This window comes from Zonotrichia albicollis, chromosome 2, assembly GCF_047830755.1.
Source record: "Zonotrichia albicollis isolate bZonAlb1 chromosome 2, bZonAlb1.hap1, whole genome shotgun sequence".
Taxonomy (NCBI): domain Eukaryota; kingdom Metazoa; phylum Chordata; class Aves; order Passeriformes; family Passerellidae; genus Zonotrichia; species Zonotrichia albicollis.
In genome coordinates this window covers 59,448,146-59,463,840 of record NC_133820.1, presented here as the reverse complement: position 1 = coordinate 59,463,840, position 15,695 = coordinate 59,448,146, and the positions used below count along the sequence as shown (strand labels likewise).

General features: G+C 40.4%; 1 protein-coding gene across 5 annotated transcripts in view; it reads left to right on the top strand.

The window, feature by feature from the left end:
- The window catches only part of ATP8A2 (ATPase phospholipid transporting 8A2), a 313,460-nt gene that overhangs the window by 72,399 nt on the left and 225,366 nt on the right, over positions 1-15,695 (top strand). For all 5 annotated transcript variants that reach the window (XM_074535255.1, XM_074535256.1, XM_074535257.1 and 2 more), the window contains 7 exons: positions 436-511; positions 6,888-6,993; positions 8,315-8,397; positions 9,985-10,034; positions 12,139-12,208; positions 13,885-13,969; positions 15,151-15,290. In XM_074535255.1, coding sequence (XP_074391356.1) covers positions 436-511; positions 6,888-6,993; positions 8,315-8,397; positions 9,985-10,034; positions 12,139-12,208; positions 13,885-13,969; positions 15,151-15,290 — 610 coding nt within the window. The remainder of the gene's footprint in view (positions 1-435; positions 512-6,887; positions 6,994-8,314; positions 8,398-9,984; positions 10,035-12,138; positions 12,209-13,884; positions 13,970-15,150; positions 15,291-15,695) is intronic.

Sequence of the window (15,695 nt, the reverse complement as noted above, 5' to 3'; positions counted from 1 at the left end):
TTTTCTATTCATTTCTGTGCAAGTTTTTCCTAGGTAGTTACTTGGAGATTAAAATCCTCCAGGAGTCAGCTTGAAGCACAATGCTCTGACTGGGGAGGGAACTTAGGGGTATTGAACGTCGATCTATTTTATGAGCAAGCTGCCCTGAAATCCATTTATCTTAAATATGCTTAAAAACTGCTGTTGCTACATCTGTCCCAGGAACTGCATTGACACTTGAATCTTCTGAAATACGCTGTCAGCCATAACCATTTTGGATTTTTTGCTGGTGTTAATTTTCAGCACTTGCTGCATTACTCATATGATCTTTTCACAATGCTTTCAAGGACACTGGAGTCTTACTTTGCTTTTTAAATTTGTTTCCCAAGAAACTAGATTAAGTACTAGGATTGGCAATGTTGCCACTTGTTTGAATATGCTTGTTTTGCTCCGCAGCCAGCTACCTCCTTCCACCAGTGAATCATGTGAATTTGATGACCCAAGACTGCTGCAAAACATTGAAAATGATCATGTAAGTCTGCTCTTTGAATATCACGCCTCTTAAATGCCCTATTCTGGGCTTGTCTGGAATTGAATGCTGAACAAATCTATTTGTGTGATTAAGTCTGCTCTGTGAGCGTGTCATGCAAGCACAGAGAGGGTAAATTGGAATCAAAATAGCTCCCTCCAACGCCTTTCTGCCCACTTGTCTTACAATTGAATTAAAGAAGCAATGGCATTGATGCAGGTTCTAGCTACCTCTAAGGCAGCTTTGTATATTCTGTTGTATATGGAAGGTAATGCTTTGTAACAAGTTAGGATAGAAATTTGAATTCTTTAAAAGAAACTACTTGGAGTGTTGAAACATCTATACCATTTTTAACTGTAATCTGTAGCATTTCAAGGTGGTTCTGGAATGAGCCTTAAGTATTGCAAGGGTTTGGAATTCTAGTTGTGTAAAGGATGTAAGAAATGGGAGTTAATTGCAAATTCAAGTTTGGCATGAGTGTTAATGAGTGGTAATCTTAGCCTAGCTGTTGAATCCTAAAGGGATCTATTCTTTACAGTGTCACTTCATTGTTTATTTGGAAGTCATGTGGGTATGAAGTGTCTGACTGGACACCAGACAATTAATTCATCTGCCAAAAAGCATAACCCTTTTTCTCTGCAGACTGTCTCACAGTATGGGGTCTGAGCATTGGCAAGCACAAACTCAGTCAGCTGATTGCTCTCCTAAGTGTAACTTCTGCAACTGGGCTGGTTTAGTATGAGCATCTAAAATGTACTTGCAATATACAGTTTGTGTGCAGGAAGGCTTTGCTTTCTGTTCTGCTGTGCAGTACTTAAGAACTGCAGCATGGTATGAGTGCTATAAGGGAGTAATTACTTGATGTGGCACTATGTATTCTGCAGGGTGATGGACCCTAAAGGTGGCTCCTGTGCTCTAACCTCCAGCAAGGTGACCCACTCAGGACAGTGCCGTGGTTTCCTATGTGGATTTGTACTCATGTACTATGGAAAGATTTCCCACTGGACATGACTTGCCGCCAAGATTTGTGCATGTCCTGTTCCTTTGTGTCCTGTTAGTTTATGGCTACAGTTATGGCTTATGGCACTTGCTGACTCCAGGTATTCATTCTAGTTTAGGTGTAGACTGCAGGTAAAATGTCTTTGAGCTCTTTCTGGCTGCTGTTGCTTTAGGTATGCCTAGAGAAAAATGCTTTGGTGTATTTCAATAGACTCAGCAGAAGAGATGTATCTCAAATGAGCTGCTAGATGGAATTTCTTACCTAGCCTTGAGATGGCCTCTTATTTTAGGGCTACCTAATTATTTGATCTTCTCTGGGTGGTTTCTTCTTTGGGGGATAAAACAAATATACACTGTTGTAGCAGGCAAAATAAGGGATTTTGGTAGATTCTCTAAGTGTCATTTAGTCTAGACAGCTCAGCCATCTTCTATGCTGAACCCTTTTCCAGTTTCCTTTTTGCTGGTTACTTAAACAGACAAATATTGATGTCATTGTGCAGCTGGCTGTTGGACTGAGCACATTGTGTGAACTCAGCCCTCAGACAATGAGTGGGGAAATGACTGGCCAAAGATACTTTTCAGAGCCTGACTGTACTGGAGGAATGGGTGCCACCCTCTGGCAAGTGGTGGTTTAGCATAAGACATGAGAATGCAAGGACTACTTATTACAGTTTGCTGAGCATGTTTGGGTGTATTTTTCAGGCTGTGGGTGAGAGGAGGGGCTGAATTCCAGGATAGTGGTAGAGAGAAGGGTCTTTCTGGCTTTTTTTTGCATTAGGTCAGCTACTGAGGTGCATAAACTGCTTCTTTCTATCTAAAAATCTGTATAATCTTCATTTTTACAGCTGATAGCTGCAGATGCTATTTGCAGGTGTCTGTCAATTTCTACTTGTTTAGTGAACTGTGGTGAAAAACTGAAGTGTTCTAGCATAAGCTACCTAGTGAAGTTAGATGGTGCTGAACTTGGGCAATTCCCTCTGAACATTTGCCCTTCTGCAGCTGAAGGTGTGTGATCTCTTACACGCTCTCATTAAGTGTTCATTGCTCTCCTCTTGAAGATTTTAATCTTTTTTTTTTTCAATTCAGTCACAAGTGTTAGTTTAGAACTGTCACAGTGCCAAGTAATTTTCTTTCCAGGTTGAAAATAAAAAATTATGCACTTGGACTCATGAGACTGTCTTCCATCTGCTAGGAAGATTTCTAGCATCCTGCATCACCTCTAAATTTCATAGCTCTTCTGGGCCTCTGGTGTGTAAGGGCTGACTGATAGCCAAGTCCACTTTTGAGCAGTTCAAGAATTATTGCCGTGTAGGAATTGTTCCAGGGAAAAATAACTTGTCTTGAAAACCTGTGGAGGTTTCTCTTGGCTGCTATGCCAAGATGTGGGAGAAAGTACTAAGCTCTGTCTGCCTGTGCTTTTTATTGGCTTCTTTTGGATGAACTGTGCAGCTGTACCAAGTGTATGATGCTGTCTTTTTTCTATAGAGAAAATGGCTTCAACTCTTAGTCTAATAAGAGTCTTTGCTAAGACTGGAAGGAATGTTTGGTGAATGTGCTAGATGGTGTTCATCTTGGTGCTTGCTAGTTGCATATGTCCTGTGAATGAGCTCAGCACAGAGATGCAAGCCTGTTTCATGTGGGGTTATATTTTACACTAGTGATAGGAGAGCAGGGAAGGAGGTTAAGAAGGAACTATCAGACTTGGTTCTCATCCTAGACTCCTTTATCTCCCAGGATTCTCTCTGAACTTCATCTGTGAATTTTAATTTGCATATGAACTTTCTTCTGTGGCCCCCAATTTATCTCTTGGCCAAGAAGCAGCAGACATGGTGTAGCTGCAGATGCGTGAATTGGCTCAGTGAGTACATGTGATGAGTACTTCAGCAGCTGGCCAGGCAGAGCAGACAGCTGTTGTGCTCACATTGAGCCTTTACCACACTGAAAGTGTTTGTTTAGACCTCACCAACACGTCTATTTATTCTTGTGATGTGTGGGAACTGAGGCTATTATCCCTTCAAGCTTTGTCAAAATGACAGCTATCATCAGCTGATTCTTAATTCCATAGGAAAGCAGAACCAGAAAAACATATCACGGCTAACTGGGATGAAAAACTGAGATTTGAAATACAGTAGGGGGAAAAAACATATTCAGGTGATGAAAGCCTATGGGAGGCTTTAGTTCAGATTGCTGGAAAACTGTCCAAACACATCATTTTATAGCTCACAATTAAATTGTTAGAGCTTGGTGAGATATATTTTTCTCTAATCTGCTTTTGTTCTTATTGTGCGTGGGACTTCAGTACTTTTGTTCAAGTACAAGGCAGTGTCTTTAATTATAGGTCATATCTCATTGGTTTTGGGCAAGATACACTTGAATTTCATTCTCTTGATTATTCAAAAGCTGGTTAATGTCTTCTCTCAGTCTGTGCCTGAAGTATCTTGGTCTCCTCCAGTCCTGCCACTTCACTGTTCTGGGGGTGCTCAGCATGGCTGGATCCTCACACTGTTCTCCAGATACTTTAGTGAACTAAATGGTAGGAAGTTCATATATTTTTAAGATGTTGAGAATTACCATGTAATGCTCAGTGGTAATTAAATGCATAAGCATTTTCAGTTTTCCTTGGCAGAATGTGCCACTTAGATGCAAAGTAGTAAGTTCAGGTTGTTAGACTGTGCTTTAGTATCCAACTGGCCATTTCTACACCATTTGCTCAAAAAACTGTCAGTCTTGCTCACCTGGAAGTACTGTGAATGAGGGCACTAATCTGATACTGCTACACCTAAAGGAAAAGTGAAAGGTATCTTTAACTTCACATGCAAATTCCTTGTGATTTTGAGACTGTTAACACTTGAGAAAAATAGTGTCTTCAGAGTGAAGAGTCAAGATAAGTGCATGTGTAACATGTGCAGATAGGAAGCTCTGCACAGGGCAGTTCCCCAGAAGACTGAGGCTTGTCTCAGTGTTTTGTTCTTCTAAATATAGGAACCATGAAAGGATGAAAACTTGCTTTCTCCCCGGTGGTTTGCTTGATAATGGATAGTGCTGTGCCTACTAGGTAGCTGAGCTTTGCTTTCCCTGAGGATAGTGCTTTGTAGATGAGAATCCAGAATCTGCTTCCCGAAGTAGAACACCACTGCAATGTGTATGTGGTTCTCAGCTGGTAGGGACAGCAAACATAATAATTCATCCAGTGGAGTGTATTTCTTGTACAGATGTTTGTAGACTAGTTTCTTCATGGATTTTTGAGTGGGACAAAAAGGGAAGAAGCAGTGGCTTTCACCCAGAGTTGTTGGCACACTAGAAGAAAAATGAGGGAAGAAGGCATTTAAAATGAGAACTACCTTGGACTGATGAATAAGAATTTTGTTCCAACTACAGATAGAGAGCTAAAAGGGGAGGGAGGAAGAAATAAGGCTGACCTTAACACATGAACAGGCAAGAAATGTCTCTCAGAGACCGTCAGTAAGAATACTGTCAAAGACTTGATAGAAGAAAATAAGTAATAAAGCAGAATTGGTTAAGCTGTGGGACTTGTGTCCTGTGCTGGGATTCAGCTCACCATCTTGAAAGGGATGTGTTGCCACAGAAGCCATTAACAGATTTTCTGTTCACAGGTCCAAAGCAGGTATTTGAATGCTCTACCCTGATTCATGTCTGTGCAACAAATATTGTCAGTGCTGGAACAATGCAGAAAGGAAACAAATGACAGCTGTGTGGAGGAGCTGTTGTGATAAGCTGGGCCTCTGGTGATCTGTTGAAACAGAATTGGAAGATTGCCCTGTAATACATTGTGGGCTGTGCAAATACCAAGACAGCAGCAAATTGTTGTTGGCTTGAAAACATAAATACATACTTAGGAAGGATTAAAATCCATGTCAGTACTGAAGACAGGTTGTTTCCAGCTGATAGAACACATACTATGAAAGCTTGTTAAGGGGCTAGGTGATAAAAGTGTAAGACAGACATCAAAGCTCTGCAGCAACAGATGCTGAAATGAGAATATGGCAGGCTGTGCCTTTTGACACAGAGATAAAACTTTCATTACTTTGACTGCAAATGATGGAACAGCAGTTACCTCTTGACTGTAATTTGCTGTGGACTTTTTCAGATAGTAGTGTGTAAATATGTTTGTTTTCCTGAGCACAGCTTCTGCACCCCAGCATGTTGAAAGCAACAGCTCTTGTTAATTCAGTGGCATGTGACCATACAATTTGGAAGTTTCAGTCTGCAAAGGTAAAGGTCCTGTGTGAAACAGTTACTTTGAAAATATTCATGGCAAAGTACATGAAGTACTTTGAATACAGGGCTAAGAAAATAGGGCTTGAATTTTCAATATTTTTATTACATTACTTTCTGATATGCTTACTTTGTTTACACACATTGCCACAGTGTTTGCCAGCTGCCATGGTTTTGTGGCTTTTATAGTAGTTTACTTTCTACTAATTAAACCTTCATATTGCCAATGCATATGCTGTGCTAATGAAAGATGTGGAACCTAGATGATTTTTTTTATATGCAAAAATTCTTTGTGAGTTTGCAAAATCAAGTAGGACATTCTGCAAAGGTAGAACTACTAAGTTCATGTCTGAGTCACTGAACAAATGGCCGCTGTGCTCTTCCTGACTGCTGTGAGACTATAAATCCTGTGCCAGAGGCAGGGATGGAAAGGAGGGAAGAATGGGATGAGTGAACTTAATTTCACATCATTAAAGGTTGAAGTTGCCACAGCTGGCTGATCAGAGGCCTGTGCTAAAGTGCTAACTTTGCTGAGTTGCAGACCTGGTGTCTGTTTAAGCACTTTGAAACAGTGCTTTATGTTGCATGTTCTCTTGATGCTGAATGTGTAGGGACCATAGGTTAATTTTATGCTTGGCTAGGTGCTGTATTCCTTTGGAAGGACATGTGACTTTGCCTTCTACTGGCTGTTCAGCCGCTCTTAGCTCTGGATGTTCATCACTAAGGGTGCAGTTGCAGCAAGTTTAGTTCTGGTGTGGTTGCTGTCAATCTGTTGGAAGCTGCCAGTAGTAATATTTCCTGTTATGCTAGATTATCATCATCTTGTGATAGGTGTCTTTCCCTATATGAAGCTTAAGGTGCTAAAGAAGTAATGCTTTTATGGGTGGGGGGTGAGGGAATGCTCAGCCTTCTTGGCTCTCTGCAACTTGAATGAGGTCTTTATCAATAGCTCTCTAGTGCATCAATGCTGGCCCTGACCTGTGCTGTCTTGGTGTTCTGAGGTTAAAAGAACTGCTATAAATAGAGAACAGGATATGTTTTGGAGTTTTTTGTCTGTGCTACCTAAGAGATCATCTCAGTTTAGTGAGCAGGTTCCTCAGTCTGTGTGCAGTGCTAAACCTCACTCTCCTGGTGTCCTGTCTAGCCCACAGCCGTGCACATACAGGAGTTCCTCACACTGCTGGCCGTGTGTCATACTGTTGTTCCCGAGAGACAAGGAAATACAATAATCTACCAGGCCTCCTCTCCAGGTTGGTTGTTGCTTTCTTTTTTGGGAGGGAGGGGGGAATGAGTTGAAGGAGTGAAAGCAGATGGAAGGAAGGTCCATAAAACTCTAGGTCATTTTAAAGGTCATTGATTCTGAAAGCAGAATGTCCCACATGGTGCTAGCAATAGATCTGGCATCTTCTGTAATCAGTACACACTGGTTTTGAATGCTTCCTACAAAACCGCAGAGTCCATGATGTTTCTTTAGAGATAGGCTGAGCTTAGGGTCCTTCCATGCTCATGAGACCGTGTACTCTTTCTGCAGGGCTGAAAGTAAAAGATGTGAGTGTTTAGGAAGAAATGATTTGTTTCTGCATGAGCAGTTACTTTTTTGGCCTGACAACAAACTCTTTCTTGACCTACTATCTGCTTAGAGTAAGATAAGAAGCTATCAAGTGCTGATACATGACACAATACAACCAAAACTTTCAGAGTCTTGGTATTACTCAGGCCCGCCCTTCACCCATATTTTTATTCCTTTCAGTTAGCGCAGACAGAGCTAGGTGGGGCCAGATTGGGGTATGTTGCTCTCCCTTGAATTTATCGCTGTTAGTGAAGATATTTCTAGAATTGCTGTAGTTGACGAAGCAACCTCATTTCTTCTTTATGTCTTAATGGGGTGTCTGAAAAGTAGGATAAAGAGCTCATATAAGGAAGTTCTGGTCAACATGATGAGCCATGAGGAGACTAAGGGAGCTGTAGAGACATGAGGATTGCTTGAATTAGGCACTAAATCCACCTATATAATGGTTGTGCTTAATGATGCTTACTCCTTAAGGAGGCTCTGTAATTATCTACAGGAGGCACAGGTGTTGGCTCTGATTGCAGCTCTGTTATTTGAGCTCTTAATAACACTGCCCAGTTGAGTCTCTCTGGAAAACAGTGCTGTATTTCTATAGCACTTGAACTTAGTGCCTTCCCAGCAGAAAATGGATCAAACACATACTGTAGGAATTAAAAATAACAGAGCTTTGATCTTGCTTTCAGAACAGCTATTTCACCTTTTTTGTGTGGAAAAGTATGACACCTCCACAAGAATAGAGCTCAATGCTTCAGTAGTTACAGGGTATCTTACACAGATTAAGTACTAGGTTTGTGTAGTTGATATTGTATGGCCTTTGTAGGACTAAAGTGTTGAATTTTTTTGTGCAGGGCTGTGCAGAACTACTCTTAACATCCCTATGGATGAGAGTACATAAGGAAAAGGGATTCTGTTTTGGCCATCTGCCATATTGAAATATGGGTTTTGGAGGCCTCTTTAATATACCAGGTTAAGTTCAAGCTTGTTTTGTTTTGTTTTGGCAGATGAAGGAGCGTTAGTGAAAGGAGCAAAAAAACTCGGTTATGTCTTCACAGGACGGACTCCCCACTCTGTTATCATCGATGCGGTAAGTGATGGATGTGCAGGGCACAGGCTGCTAAGCTCTTGCAGAGCATACAGGTGTCCTCTCTGGTCCCTGTGAAAGCCCTTTTTGAGGGCCTTTAGGATCCTACATGCAAAGGGCTTATGTACACAGAAAAATTGTCTTAATCTGTTTGAAAATGCAAAGTCCATTGCCCCTCTATGTGGCATGGGTGATAAGAAGTTGCAACCTTACATGGGAAATGACAGCAGCTGTGCCTGAGAAATATTTCCTTTGTCCAGGAAGCACAGATGGGAACGCTCACATTAGAAGGAAATTAATGTGTCTGGGAGATTTTCTGACTGTTGTGTTTAATGCTGTTCTTCTAAATGTTTCATTTTTTTCTTCTGAGTAAGATCTGCAATAGAGGATGTAGCTGTGTGCACGGGGGTCTGAAGTTAGCACAGGCAGCCTCAGACTCATGGGGCCACAAATTCAGACTCAAGTTGCAGTCTAAGCTAAAGTGGCTCCAGATTTACACAGATGCAGCTAGTAGGGTGCTTATTAAGAATAATGGATCTTTTTTGTCCTTCCCCTCAGGTATGTTCCCTTTCAAATTTCTTGGTACACTGCCAAGCTAAGCACTTGAAACATATCTTCTAGGACTTGTCACAAACTTTTTACAAATTCTCAAACTGCTCCTTAGCTGAAGGATGAATAGTGTCATCTAGAGCCACCTAAATGCTTCTCTCTTCTGCAGGAGCAGCCAGGCCTGTCTGGCCTAGTTGTATACTCATAATGCCAAGCTGAGGGCATTGTTAATCTATAGTCAGCAATAAAAGCTGTCATTCTCAGAGGTTCCTGTCTCTCCTGATTGCCTGCATTAGTGGCAGCATGTAGAAAGTAGTTTGGAGCTGCTTTTTCATCTTGGGGATGTTGCTGAGTTGATATGTGCCTTGGACAAGTCTATACTGCAATTAGATTTTACTGCTGCACTTTATTTAACTGCATGCTACAAATGCCACCAGAGTTCTATGGCTCTAACTCCTACTGCTCCATCTGTGCACTATACAATAGGGATGACCCATGTTTTAAAATATTTCTCCTGCTTCAGGTTGCTCCTGCTCAGCCCCAGCAGAGAGTTGCTGGTGATAACAGCAATTTCTCCTCAGCTAATCTTTTTTTGGCTGCGAAAAATCTAACTCATATTTTTGTGAATTAAAATAAAAGAAATACTAATGGAGGTCAGTCAAAAGTTATTGTAATACTAAACCTGGAGGGCATGCTTATTTTAACTTGGAAAAGTTAAAATAATACAGCCTGTAATATGTCTCTTAATGGATGGCTGTTGAGAACTAAATATGCAGCTTAGCTTCCAGAGCATGCCTAATCAAAAAGGAAATTAATGCCTTGTAATGGTGTAGCAGTAGTGAATTAAGGATGCCACAATACAGGATGCTCAATTAAGTTCAGTAAATAGGGCTCTGCAACCTTTAACCAGTGGAGGGAGCCATTGCCACATTTATTTACACTGGCATGTGTGACAGAGGCACCTGAGCTCACCTCGGGTGTTTGCACGTGTAAGAATATATTGTAGATTGTACTTAGAATAGTACACTTTTTCTTTTGTAGCTGGGGAAAGAGAAAACCTTTGAAATTCTTAATGTGCTGGAGTTTTCCAGGTAAGTTTTCCTCTAATATGTGAAATTCAAGGTAATAAGAAAACTCTTATTCTAAATAGCATTTTTTATAATAAAATGTTACAGCTGATACAGTAGAAAAGCAGAATTTCCTTATTTTTTTTTCCACCCTCTTCATCTTATTTCTGATGTACTATGAATGAGTTATGAACTGGAGGCTGTTGGCACTGCATCATTAAACTTTTTCCTGCCACTGCAGCTCTGTTCATTTATTGAGAAGTTGCTGGCCTGGAAGCATCTTGCTGTGACTCATAGAAGTCCTGATTTGTCCCTTGTCTACTTCAAGAACACACTTTGAGATGGCACTTTTATAGTGCTTCTGCAAATTACTTTTTGAGTAGATGGCAACTGCACCTGGAAGTGCCTTTTCTTAAGAACCATGCCAGCTGTGAAAATATAAACATTGCAAGCACTGCTGATTTGTCAGACTCATTAGGATGGGCATTGCTTGGGTAGCAAGAAGCTTTGTTGAGTCCCCCAAGTGACTGGAAGTAGCAAGGTGCTTTCTCTTTGTCAGTTGATAAAGTTATGTCAGTTTGGATGGTGCTAGTCAGTATAATATTTTTTCTGTTGCTGCTGTTTTTTTCTCTTGCTGTGAATTAAAACCTTGAACTCCTGTTCTCTGCTGTCTTTGAGTTGGCTGGTTGTGCTCTAAAGGACTATGTAAAATAATGGTAGGGATGGTGTGGATAGGGGGCTTTTCTTGTGTCCTGACTTACTCTGAAGATTATTCCTGAGTACTTCCCTCTTTCCAGTCAGAATGTTGCTATATAAGCTACTTGTGGGAAGTATCTGAAAAGGCCCTGGAAGACTCTGAGGGTTTGTGCCAAGTTAACCAGCACCCTGGTGTCTTTAGACAGGATTGTAGCTGCAGCTTGCATGCAGCAGAAAAAAACCTGTCTCAGTTCTCCTCTGTGTAGCACATTCCCTCCTAACCACTGAGGGAGTTGTGTAATTAGTTTTTGAAAAGCACACAAAAGTTTCCCAGTGTCATTAGGATGTTGCAGAAATTCTGAGCACAGGTAACTGCTGTCCTTCAAACCCCCCTTCAGAAAGCCTCAGAAAGGATTTGTTTTGTCTGATATGTGCCAAGAGCTTACTTTAGTACACATGGTTCTTGAGCTCTGAAAAGTGACTGCATTTCTCAAAGCAATCTCAAGAGGAAAAGGGAGATGGCTCTACACTCTTTGTACACATTGGCAAAAACTTAATGAGTAAGGAGGATGCTTCCAGGTTGGTCCTTTTGCTGAGGAAAAGATTTTTATGAAATCACACATTCTTAGGGCTCCCTTGATGAGAGTTGATTTTTTTTCATTTGCCTCTTGGAAGTTGTGGGTTTTTTTCAGTGCCTCTTTTGAAGGAGAGATTCATAAATAAACCATCAGAATTTCTTTAAAAAAATTATCCTTGCCTGCCTTCCTTTGTTAGATGTTGGTGTACACTATTCTACTGTCTGCATTTTTTTTAAGACCTATGCCAAACTTGACTGTCCTGTCCTTGTGCAGGGGGCCTGACTTCCTTCTACTTGGTTCCAATTGTGTGTCTGATTAGACCAATATAAAGAATTAGTAGATGGCAAGAACTGATCTATACCATGATTGTTTTCTATTATGTTTTTACTTTCTTTTAAGTTAGTAAGCTATTTAACTGCTCTTGTAAGTGGTTGGTTGTTTCAGTTTCTGTTATGCCTGTACTCAAGATGTAATCAGCCTTAATGATTCAATTTCTAGAGTCCCCAAAGCAATTTTCCTTGAGAAATAAGGAAAAACTGCCACAGAATAATGAGAATAAATGTGAATCTCCTTCTTTCAAGATGATTTCAATACTATCTTGCTCTTTCTCAAAATCTTGCTCGCATATGGGTGTAAGTCTGGAGTGCTTGCCAATGGGAGACATAGAGCTGAAGCTGGAAATAGGCAATTTAATATATCTCCTTGTGGTCAAGGGTTGTGGGATCTTAAGTTACTGCTGCTATATCCCATTTAATCTCAGATGCACGAAACACATCTGAGAAAATCCGCTGGCTAGAATAGGAATTAGTCTTTACCACTTTAACTAATGAAAGCAAATATTTTTATTTCAATAGCAACAGGAAGAGAATGTCAGTGATTGTTCGAACTCCAGCAGGACAGCTACGTCTCTACTGCAAAGGGGCTGTAAGTAATTATGCTGCCTAATGGAGAACACTGCCAGTTATTGTTTCAACAGCTGTGGCTGATGCTGACATTTCATGTCTCATACATAATACCTGTTGGCTTTCTGTTTAGGGCCAAGTGATTTAAGAGAGCTGTCATTCCTGCTCTGACTCCTTTTGCTGGCTGGAAGACTGCTAGGCTTTCTACTGCCCAGTTGAAATCCTGAAACTCATGGGAGGAGTCCCCTTACTGCAAAGCCAGGGCTTCACCCAGCTGTGCAGCAGAAGTTCAGGAGCTGGAGTAAATGCTGTTGTCTGAATTTATAACACTAAAATTTGTTCTCAAGTGGTTGGCTCTTGATCTGGCTTTCTTGCATCTCTGCACCTGCTGTTATTTGTCATCATGACTTGCACCATGTTGTGCTTCTGTCTGCACTGACAAGAGCAATAACTTAGCACAGTACAAAGGCTCCAAAACTAGCATTGTCCACAGCAAGAGAGTGGTTCTAATTTCAGTGGAAAACTATGGAGCTGGCTTTTTGCAACAGGGAAAAAACTCTTTCTGACCTCTGTGAGGATCCTGTTTGCTTGAATTTGTCATGACATATAGGTCAGTGTTCACTGCTCTGTTGCTTCCATTTACCTCCCCTGATTTGATAAAGATGTGCTGGCTTCATTCTGGTGTGGTGGAAGTGAATGAAGCCTACTGCCATTGTGTGGTAGTTCACAGTGCTATGCCTGTTGGGACCACACAGACTTGAAATTTGCTTGTTCATGCCATGCCTGAGTTCACACCATTCTTTGGAGCGTGGCACTGAAAGGGATGGAGAACAGGAGAGTTTGTGGTACAAATTCTTGCTGTTTTCCATATGAGCAGACCTAGATGTACTAATGTGCTGCATCTGCCACTCATGTTAGTATAAGTTAACTGAGTATTCTGCATTAACACTTCCACGTTCTGGTAGTCATCCTCTGCTTGTTGCTTCCATAACAGTTAGGTTTGTATGCCTATCTCTAATCAGCTCTAGATGTAGGTCTGCTTACTTAGCTTAAGAGCAGATGTCTGAGTAGGGTTTCTGTATTACATGTGTTTGTAAACTTGTTCTGGTAGTTACAAATAAAATCTAGAGACTCTAGATATGTAGGTGATGCTATATTTTGATTTCAGCTGTTAATGGGGCCTTTTCAATTGTGCTTTAATTTACTGATAAAGCAAGCTGCTGCAGGAAGAAGGTTGTTTCTGAGAGAATGTTGTGGAAGAACATGATCAGTGTTTCTGCCTTTTTTTCAAACATCAAAAGGAATCTTTTCTGGAAAGGATTGCAGCAAAGTCTACTGCACAGGACCGTTATATATACACTGAATAAGATCAGATATTTATGTTGTCTGAAAGTCCATGTATTGGCTTGGTAATTTATAGAGAAGTGTGCTGTACTGCCCAGTAATGGGGACCTCTTTATGGAAAGAAGGGAGGAGGGCAGAGTGTGCTTCTCTCCCCACTATTTGTAGTGGATGCAGTATCTCTGCCATTGAGCACAATCCAGATGCCTCAAATCGGTCTCTAAACCCTAAATATATTGTAAATTTTGTTTTTGATATTAGCAAGTCCGTTCAGATTGCTTCTCTTGAGCTTGTAAATACACAAATGGCAACTTCATATGTAGACTTACTCTGTTGTCATGAATTTGGTTTTACTAGGATAATGTAATTTTTGAGAGGCTTTCAAAAGATTCCCAGTATATGGAACAAACACTGTGCCATCTTGAATACTTCGCAACGGAAGGTAAGAGAAACAGCATGCCATGAGAATTCATTAAATTGTTTGCAGCATCTTCTGCATTGTCGAAACTCTGTGGTGTCAACTAAGATGATTGTGAAGATAAAGATGAGGTGTGTTATCAGCAAATTAACAACTGTAGGTTGACTTCAGCTGTAAGGAGGTTTTTGTCCAACTTCTGTGTGATTTCAGTAGGGAAGTGGAATTTGGAAGGAAAAGACAGTGTTCTGTGTGTCCATGATGAAGGGAAAGGGCATGAGCTGTATTGCCCAGAATAACTCAATTACATTGGAGTTGGAGGTGGTTTTACCAGGGTAGAAGTTGGATACCAGCATCTTTTTATGAAGCAGAGCGATAACCTCAATATGCTGGGAAGCCTGGTAGACTGAGACATCAAAGATGATCTGAAATGTTCTGTAAGGCCTTTGATTGGTGTAACACCTCTGTTCACTGGGAAGCTGGCTTTGTTCCTTCTTCTGTGATAGCATAGGATACCTGAGTTATAGTAAAACCATGAACCAGTGTATTTCTTCCAAAATCTGAAAATGCCAGTCAGCTTTTTTTAAAAACTATGTTTTTGCAGACTCCCAAAAATTCCCAGTACTGGAACTTTTTGTATTTTATGGCACACACTCCTTTTTAATTGGTTTGTGACAGAAAAAAGAATTGTTACTTCTCTATGTTAATTTTTGCCAGTGGTCTAATAAATTTGTTGTCATACTTCATGGACACTCTTCACTATATTGTGCGTGTGTAACTCCTATTATTTGTGTGAGTTACATTGGTACACTGAAGGAGAACACAGTCTTCTTGCTAAAAGGAAGCACAAACTGTGGAGGATGTTTGACTAAGTAATATCACCAATCACAGCATGTAGCCTGTTTTTTAATATTATGTTTTTAAAAGTACATGAAAGGCAAGGTTGCTTTCATACTTAGCAAAAAGTTTTTGTCCAATGCTCTCTTGATCTGCACCACTATTAGTAGCCAGAATAAACCAGATTTGTGGTTTACATTTGTGGAAATTCAAGTGCTTAAAAAATGTAGAGGGAGATTTTTTAACAATGTGTGTTAGAAGCTTTTGTTGTTCCAGCATGAGGGTTAGAACTGAGCATTCATTACATGTGAATGATTTGATGATATTCAATGTAATTGTACTGTGGGTAATGGCTGTCTTCTGTTTGGCAGGTCTGAGGACGTTGTGCATTGCTTATGCTGATCTGTCAGAGACATCTTACAGAGAGTGGTTGAATGTCTACAATGAATCCAGTACGGTTCTGAAAGACAGAACTCAGAAGCTGGAGGAGTGCTATGAGATCATTGAAAAGGTAAAACTTACTTTCTTGATGATCAGATGCAGATTACCTTACATGTGCGTTTTCCAGTGGCATTTGGGCTTTATACAATGAAATAAACTTTTAATTTCATAGATGAGAAACTGGAAAGGTAAGTAGATGGTAACATGTTCAGTCCACAGTTTTAATCTATAAATCTGAGTTAAATTTACAGATAAAAAAATTCTACTTAAAACCCCTTTTCTCACACTTTTAAAATCTTCCTGTTTTGCGTAAGGTTGTTGTAATATCTTGATGAAGATGATATATGTAGACTGTTGTGTTGCACAAAGTTCCCATGTACTAGGGTATGAAGAGATGTTTTCCTTTTCATGCAGCAGTCAAATTCAAGGTTTTTGAAAGCTGTTGCAGGCACAATGTAGGGCTCACCAAAACCTT